General features: G+C 40.0%; 1 protein-coding gene across 1 annotated transcript in view; it reads left to right on the top strand.

Moving 5' to 3' along the window:
• Positions 1-1508: 1508 nt before the first annotated feature.
• KIF5B (kinesin family member 5B) overlaps positions 1509-20277 on the top strand; it is a 33332-nt gene continuing 14563 nt past the window's right edge. The window contains exons 1-12 of the mRNA XM_066199987.1: positions 1509-1862; positions 9134-9221; positions 10734-10807; positions 11224-11328; positions 11737-11785; positions 12082-12137; positions 12246-12333; positions 13755-13879; positions 15376-15480; positions 15871-16016; positions 17793-17941; positions 19277-19470. Of these exons, the coding sequence (XP_066056084.1) occupies positions 1737-1862; positions 9134-9221; positions 10734-10807; positions 11224-11328; positions 11737-11785; positions 12082-12137; positions 12246-12333; positions 13755-13879; positions 15376-15480; positions 15871-16016; positions 17793-17941; positions 19277-19470 (1305 nt within the window). The 5' untranslated portion in view covers positions 1509-1736. The remainder of the gene's footprint in view (positions 1863-9133; positions 9222-10733; positions 10808-11223; positions 11329-11736; positions 11786-12081; positions 12138-12245; positions 12334-13754; positions 13880-15375; positions 15481-15870; positions 16017-17792; positions 17942-19276; positions 19471-20277) is intronic.

The following is a 20277-nucleotide window of genomic DNA, read 5'->3' as shown; positions in this document are numbered from 1 at the left end:
CTTTGTTCCAATCTGAAAGTTCATGCCTGGATATAAGAGGCACAGTTGTAAAAATGTGAGACTCTTGGGGCTCTCTATCAGAATGGTTTACCTGATGTTTTTTCTCTAGATACAGTCCCTAAGTTTTGTTCAACTAGATTTAGAGCACCTGTAATAAATATATAAACAAAACTTGCAATAAATTAAGCTTTAAAAATTTGCTGTCCAGATTTTCCTTTTTTTTTTTCTTCATTTGGGATGAATAGGTGGTGAGAGTTTCCATCCCGGGGCGACACCATGAGCTGTGGGCTGCGTGTGCTCTGATCCCACTCGCTGGGTTCCAGCTCCAGGATGCACGCAGGCAATGAGGCACACTGGCATCTCCCTGCCATCTCTGAACAACTCACAGATGTGAATTTTCCCCCTTTTAGCTAGCCGAGGAAAAGAAATGTAAACAAACAAACTAAAAACCCCAAATATCTTAGGCTCCTATCTCAACATCTGCTTTAAGCCTTTACTTCACACTTGGCTCCTCAGTTTTGTCACACATACAGTGCTGTCCCCAGCACTGCCATGCCCGGCGTCCTGCTGGTGACACTTCTCCGACACCAGCTGCCAGCGGAGCTGAGGTGACAGAGGAGATCGGTGCCTGACGCTCCTCACCAGGGTGGGCAGCGAGGCCTCATCCCTGCCGCCCTTGGCCAATAACCTGCCTGAGGGAGCTGGGGGTGTTTGGCCTGGAGAAAAGGAGGCTCAGGGGTGATTTTATCGCTCTCTGCAACTGCCTGTAAGGAGGCTGTAGCCAGGTGGAGGTCGGCCTCTTTTCCCAGACAACCAGCGACAGGGCAAGAGGTCTTAGCCTTAAGGTGGCCCGAGAGAGGTTCAGGTTGGACAGTAGAAAGAATTTCTTCACAGAGATGGTTATTAGACACTGGAATGGACTGCTCGGGGAAGCCGTGGTGGCTGTCCCAGGATGTGTTTAAGGAGAGACTGGATGTGGCATTTAGTTGACATGATGGTGTTTGGTCATATGTTGTACTCGATGACCTCAGGACTGTTCCAACCTAACTGATTCTGTGATTCTGTGTGGATGATGTCAGGTTGCCCAGGAACGTAGAAGAGTCACCATCCCTGGAGATGTTTAAGAGGCATCCGGATCTGGCACTGGGTAATATGGTTTAGTGCTTTAGGGGCCACAGGGATAGTGGTGGGTTGACGGTTGGACTTGATGATCTTAAGGGTCTCTTCCAACCGCGATGATTCCATGATTCTATAATTCCGTGATTCTTTAACTCTACGATTCTACGGTCCCAAGATCCCAGGTGAGGCACAACACGAGCGACCGCGGCGGGCAGCGCCATAGCACCCCACCCGCCTGAGGCGGCCCCGCCCCCTCAGCGCCCCCGGCGGCCCCGCGGGCAGCGCCCCCGCCCGCCTGAGGGCGTTGCCGCGTCTGCGCACAGGGTGGGGTTGGGGGCGGGGCGGACGCTGCGGCGGGTGACGTCACCCGCCCGCCCTACCGGCGGGGCGGGGCGGGAGCCGCGGCCGCAGCCGCCATGGCCGGTGCCATGTTGGGGAGGAAGTGAGAGCGGGAGGCGGCGGCGGCGGCCAGGAAGGAGCCCTTCCCTTTTCCCTCCTGCCGGGGCGAGCGCGGGTTTCCCGGCCACGGCGGCTTGCGAGACCCCCGGCGCGGGCGGTGCGGCGGTGGCAGCTGGCGGCGGCGGAGCTGAGCGCCCCGGAGGCGGCGGTGGCCTAAGATGGCGGACCCGGCGGAGTGTAACATCAAAGTGATGTGTCGCTTCAGGCCCCTCAACGAGTCCGAAGTGGCCCGAGGCGACAAGTACATCGCTAAGTTCCAGGGCGAAGACACTGTCGTCATCGCGGTGAGGGGCCGCCCCGGGCGGGAGAGGCGGGAAGCGCCGCCGGGGAGGGAGGGAGGGAGGGGGTGTCAGGGGTCGGCGGGGTCAGACGCCGCGGGGATGGGCGCGCTGTGAGGCGGGAGGGCTCGGGAGCGCCCGCGGGCGGGGACGCCTTGGGAAGGGGAGCGGCCTCCTTGGAGACCGAGGGAAAGGGGGCAGGGACAGCTGCGGACGGGGTGGGCTGGTCTGGGTATGGGCACGGCGGGGCAAGGGGCGGGAGGCGGTGGGGGCAGAGGGGCGTGCGCCTGTGGGGACAGGGCGGGGGGGGCAGGTCGGGAGACCTTTGACAAAGGCTCCAGCGAAAGGCCCAAGGGCCGAAGTGCGGGGTGAGGGCGAGTCCCGCAGTGCATCTGCCGGCCGGGCGCTCCCAGCGCCGTCCGGCCGTGCTGTGTGACTGCTAAATACGCGCTCGAAATGCTCGCGTGGGAGCTGCCGCCCCATAATTGTCTGCGGAGAGTTTTGGGGAAGAAGTGCGGAACGGCAGTGCAGGCTCCAGAGAACTAGTGCTCAAGATCTGTACATCAGTCTTCAGCTGACGACTTCTTTTTGTTGTTGTTACATCAGAATAAACAGACCGTTTGCCTTACTACATGTTCGTAAATGTATTTTAACTGAAGTCACCTTGCATGTATAAGGCCTGTTAAAAACCAATGTGGATGTTGCAGGGGGAAAAATAATCCTTCCCTTTTTCTTCAGTGGATCATACTTAGCTACAAAGTGGAGCTGGAATATAAAAATAAAGTACAGTAGTTTATTGCCTGGTTTCGTTGGTCTTGTAGAAACACACTTTAGCCCTAATATTTGTTTTATTTTTGTTAACTTTTGTGTTTTCTTGTAAATATATTTCTTGAGAGATTGCTGATTCTTGCTGAAAGTAACTTAGATGTCAGTTATCTGTCTAAAAATTTGAGGGGGGTTATGTTTTGTTTTTTGAGGCTACCAATAATAGTGTTCTTGCATAGTATCTGAAGTTGCAGGAGGCAGTTTAATAAAATAATTTTTTAAGAGGAGTTACTATACATTAGTGCTTTAGTCCGTTAATATTCAGCTGAACTTGTCAGTACAATACGGAATCCCATGAGTCTGGAGTGACAAGAACAATAGCATGCTTGTGAAATGAGGTAATTTGGGCTTATTTCAGCTGGCAAGTTACTGTCTTGGAGTGCATCACTTCTTCCTGAGGTGGTACAGGTAAACTTGGAGTACGGAACCAATCCTGGAAAGTGGAAAATTTAACTAGAGTGAATAATCTTACTTTCATCAGTGAATACCTGTTCACTGTGACAGTGCATAGTCTCTCTATAATCCACAGTTCAGTGTAGAAACCTTTATGAGTTCTAACTTAAAAAAATTAATTTTCTAAATTTTCTTTCAATTTCTTTTTTTAACCCTAGTATAACTGAAAGCTTATCTTTTTAAAATACTCCTTAAGTACACTTTAAAATTATCTAAAATGCAGATGGTGCTGAGGTGGTTCTGTATCTCAGTAGAACAGTTTGATGGTGTGCTCCTGAGGGATCATGTCCGGCTTTCTGCTCAGGATCGATGTTTAGTGTTGCCACCTGTACCTTGGTGATTTCTGCGTGGTAAAAATCACAGCAGATTTCCCAGTTGTCCTGGATCCAGGACTTGCCATATCTGACTTAGGGGGAAAAGCCCCCCATATTATTAAATTGGATAGCAGTGACAGTATTTCCGTCTTGTTTCACAAAATTTGAATAAAGGTTTGATACTCCCTGATTTTGTCTTTGTAATGGTGGTTTTAGGACATGATTAATATCCTCAAAATTATGACTTGAATCTCTAAAACTGTTGACAATAACTTGTGTTTGGTGGTTTTGTTTTTAATAGCTTGACTGAGTTTTTAGAAGTTTAGGGACCCTCTAAGCTGAGCCTGTAGCCAGGCACGAATTGCCCAAGGGAGAATAAAAGAAGCGGTGCTCATGAAACAGTGTCTAAAAGGCTTCCTCCTTAAGCTGTGTTTGGTTACTTCACCTCTTGGGTTTCTGTCCTTGTTGGTGCCTGTCACCTGTGCTGCCTGTTGAGCAGTAATTGAGCCACTTTCGGCTTTTTATAGCTGCTTTCCTCAGCTGCTTGAAGGACTTGCACCTCCTGTGGGCACCTGGCTGGGTGCTGGAGCAGTGGAGGCGGCATTAACAATGCTCGGGAGTGGCCGGTGATGCTCGGTGGGGGGTGAAGAGCTGATCCCTGACTGCAGATTTGACTCCTCTGGAGGAAAGTGGGGAGTAAAATCAGTGACTGTAACAAAACCCTTCTCCTGCCTTGACTCCTCTGTCATCTCTGAGCTAGGTATCTTCCCGTCTCTTCCTAGCTCCCATGTAATTAATGTCATTGTTGTCTTTCTGGACAAGTGAGTCATTTTGATGTGTGTTAGATAAAATAATAGTTTTATCTGCTGCTAGTGTCTAACAGCAGTTTGAGGAGACATAAAGTGTTGGTCTGCTTTAAAGAGCAGACTCTGAAATAAAGTATTTTCTTTCCACAGGATGAAACTTTTTAACTAGTAAAGAGCTTTTAATTTTTTAATTACAGGTGGCTTCTTTCCATCTTAATAGTCTATTAATTATTTTTTCCTAATGGCTTCTCCTGTTAATTAAATATAAAGATTTTGTTAGATGATGGGATGACTCATTATATGACTTTGTGTTCAACATGAGAAATGTACCTGTATGTGAAAATTGATAGCAATTAGCTTGTGGATTTCAGGCTTTTGAGTAAGATAGAACAGGGAGGAAGAGCAGCTTGATACGGGATTATGTCCTTTGTTTTATCAAATATAAAATGACTTGCAACTGAGTAGCTTTATAGTTCTGCAAAATGTATCTATACATCTTCTTTAAAACCTTTCTGTACATTGTCTTGTTAATCTTTAAACTACCCAAAAGATCCATTGCTGAATACAGTGACACTCAGAGGTTTGGAACTGAAGCCTGAACCAAAAGCAGCACTCCCCCGTGGCTGAAGTGGTCAGGCCTTGTGGGTGTGCACAGAAATAGGCAGTATGCCTCTGCTGTCCAAATGGTTTTTAGTAACCATCTTTCTCTAGTCCTTATTTGTATGGCTTTTAGGAAAGAATCATGTCTACTTGTCTGTATTTTTGTATTCTTTTAAGTACTATTTTAATTTAGTGAAACATGTACCCCTGTGATCTAGGGGAGAGCTTGAGACATTTGGCTTGCTTTTTCATTATCTTTTAAACTAGTGTTGGATTGTAAATGAGACAAGGCTAGGTTAGAAAGTTGTTGGAATCAGGAAATGAAGGTCACTTGCTACTGCTGCAGCTTTTAGGGGTAGGTTTTTCAAAAGAAAAATGCTGAAGGCTGTACTGGACTGTATAAATTCAAGGAGTGAGATGCATTCTTAAAGTAACTTTATTATTATTTGCTAATGTGAAAAAAGCAGTATTTAATTACAGACACAAAAAAAAGGCATCAGGTCTGCAGTGGAACTTTAAATATGAGTCAGGAGTTGAAGTCTGTCACTGAAATAATACTAATCTTCTGGTATTACTCGCTATTTCTTTTTCTTTATTCCATTAAATGTTGAGCAACAAAGGTGTTTTTCAGGGTGACAGTGGTGTGATGTTTTAACAGAAGGGAAATACTCTGGTTTACAGGAATCTGTAAAGGGAAAGCTTTTCTCCCTGGCTGCAGTGCCACTTGCCTAGAAACACCTTGCTCATATTTGCTGGGGTTTTGTTCTGAAATTCAGTGATTGTTCTTATAAACGGCAGTGCTTGCCTTTCTCTTTAGGAGAACATTTCTACAAAGTAAAATTTGGCTGAAACATTTGTTCAAAAGATACTCTGTTTCCATTCTGGAAATTGAGTTTCTAGTCACAGTGTTTTAAATCACATGTTTTAGTCATTCTATAGCAATAAATAACTGCTGTAAAAGTTCATACTTGCAGTATTTGCACAGAAATAAGAAAAAGAGGACAGAAAGAGTTCTGAGATTCACCCCCTGTTCTGTGCATGGGGCTAAGACAAGAAGAAAACCCTCTTTTTTATCCTAAAACTAAATTTATAGCTGTGCCTTTTCACTCATTGGCAGTGTTGGGCTTGATTAGGTGTGTCAAAGCAGCAATACCTTAGCTAAGTAATAGGAAGAAGTGAGTCAGGTATCTGACATAATACTTTGCAGAAATGATTGCATTTTGGATTATTCTTTTAACATATTTTGTGCTGGTGGGAAGAACATTCTTTAATATAGATGCAGATCCTAAAGGCAAAGTAAGCCCATTATGTACTACTTTAACCTTTCACCAAGAATAGACTAAGCATTGGTAGGTACTGTAGCTCTGTTTTAACTGTCCATTCTAGAAAAAGAACTCTAAAGAGCTTCTGGATGTTTTGTGGTAGAAAAATGTGCCACTGATTTTTCAAGTGAGTTTTCACTGCTGACTGCTTCAGGTATCACTGCATAAAAAGTGAGGTCAACTCAGTTGATCTTATGAATGACCAACTCTACTTTATGGAAAGTTGCAATAGTAATATGGGTTTTTTTAAAATTACATCTATGGAGATAACCTTAAGTATTTCTTGGACTTCTGGTGTAAGTTTTCAGTGTAGTTGTGATTGCAGATTTTTCTGTAGTCCTCACTGGACATATTGATAAAAAAACTTTTCCACAGAAACTCACATGTTGTCCAAATTTTATATAATTTAGATTGGTTGAGTATCCTTTTTTATATTGGCTAACTAGTCTTTAAGTTAGCTATGGAACTGTACTTCAACATCCCTTCATTAAGATTCAGTTTAACTACCGCTAAATCATGTTGGCAGCTGCACCTTTCTGAAGGCTATGAGAGCACTTGGGAAGTTTTGCTGTGAGACCACATCCCTTCAAGTACAAGGCAACTGCAGGAGCTGAAGTTGCCTTCTGGTTGACTACAGACGAAAGAAATGCTAGGCAAGGAACTAAAAGATTCTGAGAGAGGAAGTCAGAAGTTCTGCTTGTTTGCTTGGTACTTTGTGTCTTGCTTATAAGACCATATGTATTAAATTTTTAATAGACTTTGAGCACCAGTTTCTGAAAATTTCTGGAGTTTGTCAAAGCAGGCTCATACTGTGTTAGTGACACTGCTGCTGTTAGGGACAGCACACAGTAATGCTGCTTGGGCCTTTTGTGTCTTCAGTTCATCAGTAGATCTGATTGTTTACTACTTGGGGAAGAAAAGGCATCTGGTGCAGAAAAAATATCTGACACTTTAATCTTTCTTGATTAATCTCTTCAAGGTAATGGGGAGACTTTCTAGGGCATGGTAATCTGTGTAATACTGTTTTAGCTTTGTTTACTGCAGAAAGTAGACTGTAGAGAGAAGTGATAAGACAAAGCATTGTAGATTCAAAGATGTGAAACCATACTGAGTGGGAGTAATTTGCATTCTTAAAACATAATTATCCTGGAACCTGCTTGGCTAAACCTTGATTAGATACTGATTCAGTGATGATGGAGCAGGGACATGCCACTAATGGATTTTCATAGGTGTAAGAAAAAAATGAGGACATGTAAGCAAATATTCCACTTTCCATCTGGAAAGGATGGAGAAGTGACAAGTTACAACAGAACTCCATGTGAGGATTTTCTTGGCCAAAATTAAGTTTTGTATATTGGTAGCAATTGTTAACTTGAGGGAAATTGAAATTGGTCATGTGCTTAGCAGCTTTCACTGTATAAATAAACAAAATCAATTAAAGGCAGTACTGCCCAAGTGAAGGCCTTGCAACTTAATTTTCTGTTCCACAATGGAATTATTTCAGTGCATATTAATATGCACTTGAGCACGAGACAGAGCTGATTAATGTTTTGTGATGTAGCTGACTTGCAGCATGTAGCGTAGCTGATTGATATCTGTGAAATTTGAAGCTTTTTGAAACTACAGCTGCTAGTGAGAAAGATGGTGTCATCTTTTCTACAGGAGCTTCCTTTTTGTGTAATGTATTCTCAGTCTTCATTTTCTAACCTCAGGGTTACTTGTTAGTTGTCTCCCTCTTGGTGTATCTAATGGCCTCAATTCCACCTGTAGAACACAGGAATTTGAGGTGTCTTTGAAGCTGAAATGAGTAATGGAGAAGGGTGGTGTTTTCCCTGCTGTGTTCTGACAAACTTCAGCCCCTTAGGGACAGTTTCTGCCTACTGAGTCTTGTGGTTTCTTGAACATATTTATACAGTGAACACTGTAATTATTTTTCCAAGAGGGCGCTCATCCACCTGATTTCAAGGCCTCAGATAAATGTGATTAGTCTCAAAAAGCTTTGTTTGCTATGGTGCTAGATATTATTAAAAGACAAATGGAAGGTGAGGCCAGGGAAGGGAAATGTGGGTGTCTGTTTCTTTGCCAGAGAGGCAAGTCCAGAATATCCTTGTGGGAGGATAGTAATTAAATTTAGGCAGAATGGAGCACTTAACAGTTTCAGGGAGTTTAACAATGTTAACTGACCTAGGTTCGTTGTAAACTTTGTCCATGTGCTTGACTACCTACAAAATCAAGCTCTGAAAGTGCTACAAAAATTTGAGCTTTGTAAGATGAGCATGATCATGTATATCCTAATGGATTGTCAGCTGCTTAGAGCTGTTAGGAAAATCTCTTCTCTAAAACAAAGCAATATTCAGCATTCCCCTCAAAACTGCCACATCTTCCTTATGTAGTCTTTTCCAAAATGTGTCTTGTGAAAGCTTCCCTTCCCCATGATTGCTTTTTCTTCTGCTTGGGGAGCTTTATTTTAAGGATATCTTATATGGCACAATAGTTTATGTTGAATGTTTCTTTTTGGTTGGATTTTTTCAAGAAATACTATCAAGATAGATAACTCTGTGTTGTGGGGTGTATGTTTTTAATAATTCAAGTTTACCAGAGTAAGCCTACTACCAGGGTAGATGAGAATAAGGGGCTCTCAGATGTACAGACCAGCCATTGGCTTCCCTTGTACATCAAGTAACTTGGGGTCATGTGGCAGAGTAGTTTTGCAGAACTGTGTAGATAACACTTTGAAACCAAAAATATTTAATTCAAGGCATTCCTCATAAGCAAGCGTGTGAAGATTTAGGCAACACTGTTTAAGCTGATTTCCTTGGTACAGTCTTCAAGTGCTTAAAATAGAAGATTGGGCTGAGACAGTGTAGAATACTTGTAAACTATTAACAAACACCTTCCAGTTCCACTTCCAGCGTTTTGGATAACTCTTCTATTTTGTTTTTTTCTTTTTTTTACAGTCCAAGCCATATATATTTGACCGTGTATTCCAGTCAAACACATCACAAGAACAAGTATACAATGACTGTGCTAAAAAGATTGTCAAAGGTAAGGTGGAAGAGCAAATTTACCATAAGAAAATCTCATATTCCTGTGGATTTCAGTGTTGAAACCTAATACTTCTATTGCTGCCTTTTATCTTCGGAATGTTTAATAAGTGCCAGCATGGATTGTAGCACCATACAGTAGTATGTAGTTCACCTAATAAACTATGTCAATGCTTAACCTGCTGTTTCAGTTGATTGCAACATTTGGTAACATTTACCTGTTACATTTTAAGGTTTTTTTTTTTTTACAGTTCTCTGCAATGTTAATTTAAAACAATTTGTCAGAAATTAATCATAATGACTGTTACTAATAAGTTTGAGGAGTGTCATCTACCCTCCCATGTCCCCCTAAATTTACTGGTGAAAAACATCATACAGAAGCTCGTTTGGAGGAATGCAAGAGGAAATAAAAGTTGTGAAATCTGAGTTATTGCTGTGCATGCCAGGGTGTACAGTTTCTCCAAAACTGAATTCTCAGATTTGGCCTAGTAAGTTTTTGTAGTAAGCAATCAGCTAGTTCCCTGAAAATAAAATTGATTCGTTTCTTGAGGGCATCAGTAAGTTCTAATTGACCCAACTTTCAAAATGGCTTTACAAAGCCTTGTCAGAAATCCCTGAAATGCCAACTGTTAGTGACAACAGAATATTGGGTAAACATACCAATATTTCATCCTTAGAAAAGTAAATTGCTGTGGCAAATTCATGCTGCTGCAATTATTTAAAGCTTTAATGAGTTAAATAATAATCAGGTTCAAGTCAGAAGTTGCCTTCTTGAAAACTGAATTTGGCTAAGGATTGTAATGCTGCCCCTTTTCTCCATGTAAAACTCTGAGCTATGTGTGACATTTCTCAACTGTGCTGCATCAAGTGGCAAATGAGCTCTAGTGGTGGGACAAATGGGTTTATGAGTATGGTGGAGTGGCAAAGACCTCTCCATTTGGAGTATCTTCTTGTGCTTGTTTTTGGAAAATGAAAGTTTACTTGCAGGATGTGATTCTACAGTAACTTACATATAAATAAGCCAAGCCACCAGCCCCTCACCCCTCAATCTAAAACTTTGCTTGGTTTATTCATAATTTGAAATAGAAGCTTATGGCCTAAAAGTAAGATGCTTGACACTTAGGGCATTGCTCGTTCTCATCACAATTGGATAATTAAACTTTCCTGAAGGCAGAAAGTATGATGGTGTTCTTCTCATGTTTGGTTTCTTCTGAGATATCAAAGACCTTCTGTTCAGCCTGGCAGTTGTATCGATTTCCTTTTTGTTCCTAACTGTGAAGTCTTGATTTTTCTGGTTGAAGGAACAGGTGCTTCTAATCAGCCAACTTCTAAGACAGTCAGTGATGGCAAAATGCATTAAAAGGTGGAGGGAGAACTCCCTCCCTTCCTCCCTCCCCCCCTAACTCTAACACAAGGTTCCCAAACATTGAGTGATTTAACTTGCAGGACATTTTAGGACCTGCCTGCTTGCATGAAGGAAATGAACACTAATGAAAATACTCTTTCCCTTTAGATGTACTTGAGGGATACAATGGTACAATATTTGCTTATGGGCAAACATCATCTGGAAAGACACACACTATGGAAGTAAGGAATGCTAAAATAATTTTCTCTTACTGTCACGTCTTTTCATCACTGTAGTCTCTGCTTTGTAGAAGTAAGATGTGTGCTTGTTTTCTTCTTGCGACATTTTGTTGCTGCTTTTTTTTTTTAGAACTAAGAATGGCAATTAGTGTGGGGCTTTTTCACCCTCAGTAGCAGGATGAGAAACACAAGAATATCAGTAGCATTTTCACTTGTAGTAGTTTGGGAGAGTTCTTAGGCTGTTCTTTTCACTTTTGGGATTTCTGGGGCTAAATGAATAGTTCACTTTACTTCATAGAGTAAGTGCATCATACTTGTCAGCATTTTGTCTGTCAACCTGAACCAGATGTTCTGTGTTTGAATACTGTTTGTAATGCTGGATTGAGTATGAATTGTTTGTTGTGTCTTTTTCTGTTAAGGGAAAGCTTCATGACCCAGATGGAATGGGCATTATTCCAAGAATAGTGCAAGACATTTTTAATTATATTTACTCCATGGATGAGAATCTTGAGTTTCATATTAAGGTAAAACTTCTCCTTGTTTTTACTATAATCTGTATTAAAACTTGAAGGTACTCTGTGGGTAAATGGATATTCTGTATCTGTTTCAAATGCCTGTAACTTGGAAACCTGATAACCTGAGTTATTACTGAAGTAACTGATTTTTCCTAAACAAGAATTATGTTAACACTTTGATTTTGTTCCATTGAACATTGATGAAAACTGTGCTGATAACCTGTGGCAGTGCTGATAGTGATTGAAACTTCTGATCAAAACAGTTTCTTCTTAAAGGTGTATTTTAGTTCAGCCTTAAGAACTTGAGCTGGATGTAGTGTTATGTGGGAGGTCACAGTAATCATGCTGAATCCTTGTGATCAAGAAGCACAGCATTTTTGCCTTCTGATGTATCTCTTTTCCTCTTCTTACTTCTAGGTGTCATATTTTGAAATATACTTGGATAAAATAAGGGACCTTTTGGATGGTAAGACTTTTTTTTGTATTGAACATATAAATTATTCTGGAGGAACATATTAAAAAAACCCCATATGTTACTTAGGTATTCATTATGCTAATAACCTTTGCATGATAAAGGTACATCATAATGGGAAAGCATGGAGCTCAACTATATGATATTACTAAAGTTGCAGTGGTGATGCTTTCTTTTATGTTAAGATTTTGTCAAGTGTTTCTGAGAGGTAACATTAATGACTCGGGTGTGCATTGTACACAGTGCTTTCATTCAATTTTGCCTTAGATTTGGAATGTTTTCTCTTCCAGTTTCAAAGACCAATCTTTCTGTTCATGAGGACAAAAATAGAGTTCCCTATGTAAAGGTGAGCATCAGTCTGATGTATTTTCAGCTTGCACTCTAGTGTGCCCCACTCACTTGTGCCTTGTTGATGTGGCATTATTTTTTCACGACCCCCCCTTTTTTTCCAAAGGGTTGCACAGAGCGTTTTGTATGTAGTCCAGAAGAAGTTATGGATACCATAGATGAAGGAAAATCAAATCGTCACGTAGCAGTTACAAGTAAGTATCATTTTCTGTTTCCTCTAAGTGCTTTATCTATTTGCTTCTGGTACACCTTGAAAAAGGAGGGAAGGCACAAGTAGTGAGTTAAATCCTCCAGGTTTTTGAATGGGTCTGGCATAAGCAGTTTCAGTATGTCTTTCAGGAACAAGTATTTCAGTTCATTTCTGGTTAGATCATGCTTCTTAGATTGAAAGGAGGAAGGAAATCATCAGTGAGGAACTACACATCACTGGAGAAAAAGGTGTCGTTCTGCTTTAGGATTGTGCAAAATCGCAGTTTGTGGAATTTGTTTCAATTAATGCAGAAATCTGTAAGTGTGGCTTGTCCACAGTTTGATTATTCTGTTGCATATTCTAAGAGCAGCTGATCAGAATTCAGGCCTGCTGCAGATGTAAACGGCATCCCAAGATCCCAAGGCTTTTGGCTGTAGCATGCAACTGAGTTGCAAGGAGCCGTGTCATAGGTCTCCAAATTCCCACAAGAACCAGGATGTGGAATTGACAGAGGGGTTAGAGAAGACAAGAGAAGGTGTAGGTGCATGGAAAGTAAGACTTGAGTTCTTAGCAACTGTGGTGATTGTCAGAAGTCTCAGAGCCAGTTTGAGGATGTTTCACGATCTTCCTGTGCTTAGCTCTTTATTCAGGAAGAGAGATTATACAGTCCTTAAGAAAATATAAGTGTTTTCTTCTAATTTCTTCAGTTAAGGATCAAAAATAAAAGTATATTCCTTTCAAGGAATGTTTCTGTCTTGCAGTCTTGCTTCATTGCTCCTAAATAAGAAGGTTCAAGTGGGGACCGCACTAAGGAAATTTGGATAGAATATTATTTTGTGTTCTTTGCTTCTTTACCAGCAATAAGCAGGTACTTCTAGAACTGTGAGAGATTTATAGTTAAAAGGAAGAAGAAATGGGCAGATGTTCTCATTCAGATTCCAGTCTGGTTAAATTTTGTTACTGGATTCAAGTAATACTTTAAATTCAATAAGTCTTGTTTTTTCTTAATGTTTCATAGCAGAGGGGGCAGTACAAGACAGGGATGAAAGGCTGTAGACAGTTAAAATTTTCACAGAGGGATAAAATGAGGTACACTGGAAGCCTACAAAAAACTCTCCTATCATGAGCTAAAAATATTTTCTGTTCTAATAAAGTAAATTAATGTGTTAAATCCATGGTTGACAAGCTAGCAAAACTGATGAGTGAACTCCATGATATTAATAGGAGCCCAGGGGAAAACTGGATCATTCTTACCCAATTAGATGGTACCATTGGTTTTTGCTGCCTCTAAGTCTTCTGGCATTGAGAGATTACACTATGCTGCTTCACTAGATTTGGATCTCTGGCTGCACTATGGGAAGGTGTTGTTTTAAGTGAGGTTGGTTGTACGAATTTTTTTGACAACATGTTTGTTTTGAATTATAGATATGAATGAACACAGCTCCCGAAGTCATAGTATTTTTCTTATTAATGTAAAACAAGAGAATACTCAAACAGAACAGAAACTAAGTGGAAAACTTTACCTTGTGGACTTGGCAGGTAGTGAGAAGGTAATTATGAGTTTCTTTTTCTGCTCTGAAACTGTGTTTTTTCTTTACAGTCAAATATTTTACATTAACGTAATACTGCTGGTTCAGTTGTCATCTCTGAGGTGTGCTAATTTTGACTTTGAAACATGGTTTCTGAGTCCTAGGCTGGCTTGGCTGTTAGATACTACCACTTTAAGCTGATCTACATTTCTGCAAGTGAGGGTTTGTAAATCTGGACTAGGATGGGGAAAGAGGGTAGAGTATCAGTATCTGAGAGTCCAAAAGTAAAACCATTACAGATGTGTGGGTTAGCCAGGTACAGGAATAAAGTTTCATGGTTGCAGAATATCTGGGTTTTCTTATGTAGTGAGTGATACCAAGTTTCTTAATTTGGAACTCTGATTAACATTGGTTGACAGCTTGCTTTCCTATACTGGTACAGGAAAAGCAGGAAAGGAAATACATACTGTAATTAGTCTTCTAAGAGCTGGATTTCTGACATTCTTTTCATCTTTGCTTCTGGGTTTATCCCTGTCTTTGCCTCCAGTTTCTTCAGTCGTTTCTGCTTGCTGTTGTTTTTCCTTACTTCATTCTTCTGTGACCTTATTGTTGTCTCTGATCCTATGTTTATTCTGAAATCTGTTTCTTTAGTCAGAGTCTTTTTTTCTTTTAAAGAAAAGGGCTGGATTGCAGGTCTCCTTTCTCTGTAGTTCCTTTCAGTGTTTGTTTCAAATGTTACTTTGGTGCATTTCCGCAGTCCCTTTGAAATATGTGGAGTTTTCTAATGCCTTATGTCGATTTAAACACAGGAAAGTAGAATTGTTTAATTGTAGTCATGGTCACAGCTTGGTGGAATCAGTAAAGAGAGGGTTATAGACCTGTAAGTCAAATTCAGCCCTTGAGGCAAAAGAGGTAAGGTAAATACAATGGCATCAGGTCAGATTTTTTCATGCTTCTGCTGGTACCTACTTAAGTTCCTAGAGCACTCATGTAGGTCAGATTCAGTCTCTGAAATCTGTTCTCACAGATTTCTGCTTGTGAAGATTTTCTGCTGTATTTTCCAGGGGTAGTAGTGGTATATGGTTTGGATTTTATGGTTTGTTTTGTTAGGGTTTTTAAAGGGGGAGGGGTAGTTTGCTTTTAAGGATGATCTCTGAACAAGCTATTAATAATGCTTATTTATTTTTAAGGAATTCAATCTTTTTTACAGACTTCTAAAAACTTTTAAGTTAATTTGGCAGAAGTTATTAACTGTATGTTTATCTGCTACAAAAAGGTGTACTTTGCAGGAATAATATTCACTTCAGTTAAAAACATGAGAAATGTCTTCAGACACTGAGTTTTGAATGAGAAATCGGTAATGAATCGGGGAAAGAGTCTAAGAAAGAGTTTGCTTATGTGTACCTCGTAAAGTTAGGGGGACTGACTTTTAAGTGGGGAAAATACATAATTTTGCTCTTAAATGTTGAAGGTATTTGTTGAAGATGCATTTAGTAATGTCCTGAAATATTGTACAGGTTAGTAAAACTGGAGCAGAAGGTGCTGTGCTGGATGAGGCCAAGAATATCAACAAGTCTTTATCTGCTCTTGGTAATGTCATCTCAGCACTGGCTGAAAGCAGTGTAAGTGTTCTCTTTACTCTTTTTATACTTAAAGGCTAAAAGTTTGCATCTCTGAACATGTTATGCAGAAATTCTTACCAATCTCAGGTATGAGCCAGTGCATTGCAGGTGGCCATTACTCATGTACTGTATTGACAGTAAAGATTAATAAGGTACATTTAATGCTGAGGGACCTGAGCATCATACTGGAAGTTGCCTTGTGCTCTGAAGGTTACCAAATGTAGAAATACAATTTTGTCATCCCATGCATCTTCAGTCTTATGATTTATGAATTAAAGTAGAATTTAATGTCTTTCTAATAAGGTCATACCTAGCACAAGTGTAGTTCATATTTCAACAAATTAAGTGTCTGAAGACCTGTGACTGATCATTTAATCTTTTTCTTGGTAGACATATGTTCCATATCGTGATAGCAAAATGACCAGAATCCTTCAAGATTCACTGGGGGGTAACTGCAGAACCACTATTGTTATTTGCTGTTCTCCATCTTCTTACAATGAATCTGAAACTAAATCTACTCTTCTGTTTGGCCAAAGGTGAGTAAGGGACTTAATAGGAATAAATGCAGAATGAGAAAAAAGTAAGTTTCTCTATTAAGACTCCTCAACCGAAATAATTAGAATGTTTACTTCCTTTCTGTAATTCTTCAGTGTGTAAAAGTGTTGTGATCTATCTTATGTCATAATACAGATCCTTATGAAAAATTAGAAATCCTTAAACCAGCCAGGATCCTGAAGACTTTATTTTCAGGAGAACCATATAATTTGGTTCAAAACACGGGTTAATGTATACGTCTTGGAGGGCTGTAAGTACCTCCCTGTCCCCTGCCCTCCCTATAGTGGAAGGAGGTAGGAAGGAGCTCTCCCCCTGCTAAGTTGAATCCTTTATTTGCCAGGAGAGCCTGTCCTTTGGTCTGTATCCAACAGTCCAGTAAATTGGAATGATGCTTGTAAATTCCTATGTCTTTTGTAACTGAATTTATACATACTCATTTCCAATTAGGTATTTAGTTAGGTAGGTCTTCTTTACCCTTCTATTATTGTGGCTGCTTTGTTATACTCCAGTTCCAGACCACTGGATTGAATCACACCATTTAGTGGAGCACATTACAAAAACAGTCAGTGTTTTGCTAGTCCATCTGGTCTTTGATGTTAGGGTACTTCTTCCACTTCAGTTCAACAAAATAGTTTCCTACTGGTCTTCTCTGAGAAGTTTAGTATTATGAAATATAGACCAGATTAGAAATGTGGCAGAATATGAAGAATTAGTGAGCATGGAGTAATGACTGCATGCTGCAACAGTGAAGGTTTTTGGTTTCCTTTTAGAAGATAGGAGGTCTTTTATTATTCAGTGAACAAGCTACTGGAAAGTGTCTTCCAGCTACAGCTTTGTAGTTTCACTGCCTTGATGTCTTCAGGAGTTAACAGAGTGCGTTCCTTTCTCAGCCACCACAGTTAGTCTGGTATAGTAATTCAACTTTCCAGGGATGTCAAATTTATGCTGAAGCCCTCAGCTGTAGTAACTGAAGGCTATGTAATAACCATATGATATAGAAAACACACTACTCTTTTAGTAGTAATGTGTCCCTAAGATTTTGCAAAAGGGTACTTCTAGGAGTCAATGCAGGGCAAGGGAGATATTTAACTGCCATTAGGCTTTTTTCCTGTTCTGAGTTTTGGAGTGGGATATTCAGTAGTAGAAGACCAGGCAGGAAAACTACTGAGATATGTGAGGTATGGCACTATAGTGAAAACCATAAATTACTTCATGAATATGTTATCAGTGCCTGTAGTTTTGCCTCCAAACCTAATTTAATGGAATTCACCTGAATGTAGAGACCCACATCTGCTGTTATCTAAGTACTTGTAACACCTTTTTGCTTAGTGGAGATCTAGTAACTGGACTTTGTGATTTAAATGAGCTGTTTCTTTGATAAGCCAGATGGTTTGCACACTAGAAGTGTTTTCCTCTCCATTGGACAGTGTTTGCTAGATGTGGAATACTATCCTTTGTTCAAAACTGTGCACAACTGTCCTGACCTCTGTTTTTGCAGATGAAGGTATGCAGCTTGATTTTTCTGACTCAATCAGCTTGAGATTTCTCTGCTTTCCAAAAGTTGTATTGCTCTGTTCTTTGACAGTTTTATCAGTCCAATTGAAAGAATAGTAATTTGTCAGGGAATAGAAATAAGGTGTTGGAAGAGATAGGAATGTTTATGCTTTCACTAGTGATACGTGAACATATTATTTAGTAACCTTTAATTCCTTTCTTTAAAAACTTAAGTTTCAGAGCTTTTTGCTTTCTCTATGTAGAGCAAAGACCATTAAGAACACAGTCTGTGTCAACGTGGAGCTCACTGCAGAACAGTGGAAGAAAAAGTATGAGAAGGAAAAAGAGAAAAACAAGACTCTGCGTAACACCATCCAGTGGCTGGAAAATGAGCTCAACAGATGGAGGAATGGTGAGAAGCACTTACATTATTATTCTGCAAACTTTAGGCAAGACAACACACACTGAATTGAATCTTCAGGCTACCAGAAATAGCTAAGAGCACTATGCAAGGCAGTGATAAGGATATTAAAGTTATAGTATTAAGTCAGCTTTGGAACATATTTTCTGCTTTATTGCTACTGAAATAATTAAATGATTTCTAATAATCATGTTACGACAAAAATGTCTGAAAGTGTTTTCCTGTTAAATTGTTCAGCACTTGGTCTTCTAGCAGGACTAGAGTTACATACCTTGTAAAAAATTTATTTTGCGGAACAAAAAACTGATATGATTTGTACGTGCAAAAATTAAGTAAAATGTTTCCTTTGCCTTGGTGTTCTGATTCAAAACAATATCACAAAATCTTGCCCTCATTTAAAATTCAAACATGTGAGTAGGCAAAAACCCCACCCAAGTCCCAAAGTTGCTGACAGTACCAAATGTGTGCCTGTTAATTGTTCCTGAATGATTAACTTCTTATCAGTTCAAGCTGCTGGCAAAATGCAAGTTAATAGTGAAGCCATAAATTCAGGGAAAGAGAACATAGGTCATACAGATATATTCTGGAGTTTGACAGCTGTTGAAGATGATTTTGCAGTCTTGTAGACAACTGCACCACATCCTGATACAAATCTGAAAAAAATGGATTTGCTGAAATAGGTTTAGTAGGATGTGGGTTTTTTTATTGTTTGTGGAACTGGTATGAGGCCACGCCTGAAATGTCAATATTCTGAAAGAACTATACTTAACATGAGATACTGGAGTGTTGGAAAGAGCCTGTACCTCCCAAGGACTGCATCAAATGTTTTGAGTAAACCACTAAGGAGTTTAGTTTAATTTACCAGAGAAATGCCTTGCCATGTAGTGTCTTCTTTTCTGTGGAGTTAAAGTGTTCTTATCAGAAAAAACTTTATTAACATAAAAGGATAAAAGTGTAAATGAAAATATTTTAAATTAGAAGCAAAGCAATGTAAAAGTCAATATGGCTACCTAGTAAAACAGTGCCAAGGGTAAGAGAGAATTTTCTGTCATCTGGAAAGTTAAGTGACTTTCTAGAAGATGAGGTTTGATGTGTAATTCGGTGCTCATAGAAGAGTACCTGGGTGAAATACAATGTTTTGTGGTAAGCAGGAAATAATTTGGATGATCTAATGGTAATTTTTTTTTTTTTTCCAAGTAATCAGCTGAACTCAATTGCTTATGAACTGTGTAATGCTGGTGGTAGGAAATATGGAATACTTCTCAAGGGTAATTTTGTGGGAAATATGTCATGGCTAACTATACTAAAATTAAGTGTACTTTTAAGGGGAGACTGTACCAGTTGATGAACAGTTTGACAAGGAGAAGGCCAACTTAGAAGCTTTTGCAGTGGACAAGGATATTACTGTTATTAACGATAAACCAGCTACCACAATTGGAGTAACTGGCAATTTCACTGACGCTGAGAGGAGGAAATGTGAGGAAGAAATTGCCAAACTTTACAAACAACTGGATGACAAGGTATGCCATTCTCGCTTAATGTAAGATCTCTTGAAAATATGTCTTGAAGTATATTATTGCATAATATGTCTTCAGCATTCTCAGGAGGAGAAGCCAAGGGATAGGTACAAATCTCTTCACTCTTGTGACCCAAAGGAATGGCTTGAAGTTGTGTCAGGGGAGGTTTAGGTTGAATATTAGGAAAAGGCTCTTCATCCAGAGGGAGACTGAGCACTGGAACAGGCTCCCCAGGGAAGTGATCACAGTATTACTAAACCTGACAGTGTTCCGAAAGCCTTTGGACAATGCTCTTGGGCCCAGGGTGTGACTCTCAGGGTGTCCTGCACAAGGCTGAGAGTTGGACTTGATGATCCTGATGGGTCCCTTCCAACTCAGCTTATTCTGTCATTCTGTATTTAATTTGCCAGTATTCATTTGTTAGCTCAGCTTGATGAAATATTTGCTGAGAGTGCTTCCTCCTAATTCTTAAGATTAAGAGAAGTCAGAGCTGCCTTATCTGGTGCTAAAGGAGTATAATTCGTTAGTTGGAAAAAAATGGATGTGGGAAAACGAGTAATTGAAAGACAAAATATTTTTCTTTCCATGTTTTGGATTTTTTTTTTAAATAAATAATCTCAAATTTAACTGGTAGTACTGTATTTGAATAGAAAAATTCTTTTAATTAAATAATAATTGTTTCTTGGAAGTTAGAACAACTTGAAGACTTGGAAAAGCACAGGTATAAGACTTGTCTCTGAAGCATGATGTATTACACATACATGTCAGGTTACGAGCCTAATTAATCAACCAGTGAAATGGAAAGGATTG

The sequence above is a fragment of the Chamaea fasciata genome, unplaced genomic scaffold (assembly GCF_029207755.1).
Source record: "Chamaea fasciata isolate MVZ Bird 193981 ecotype frontalis unplaced genomic scaffold, bChaFas1.0.hap1 SCAF_1, whole genome shotgun sequence".
In the NCBI taxonomy this organism is placed as follows: Eukaryota; Metazoa; Chordata; class Aves; order Passeriformes; family Sylviidae; genus Chamaea; species Chamaea fasciata.
Note: the sequence above shows the minus strand (reverse complement) of the source record. Positions and strands in the feature narration are given on the sequence as shown.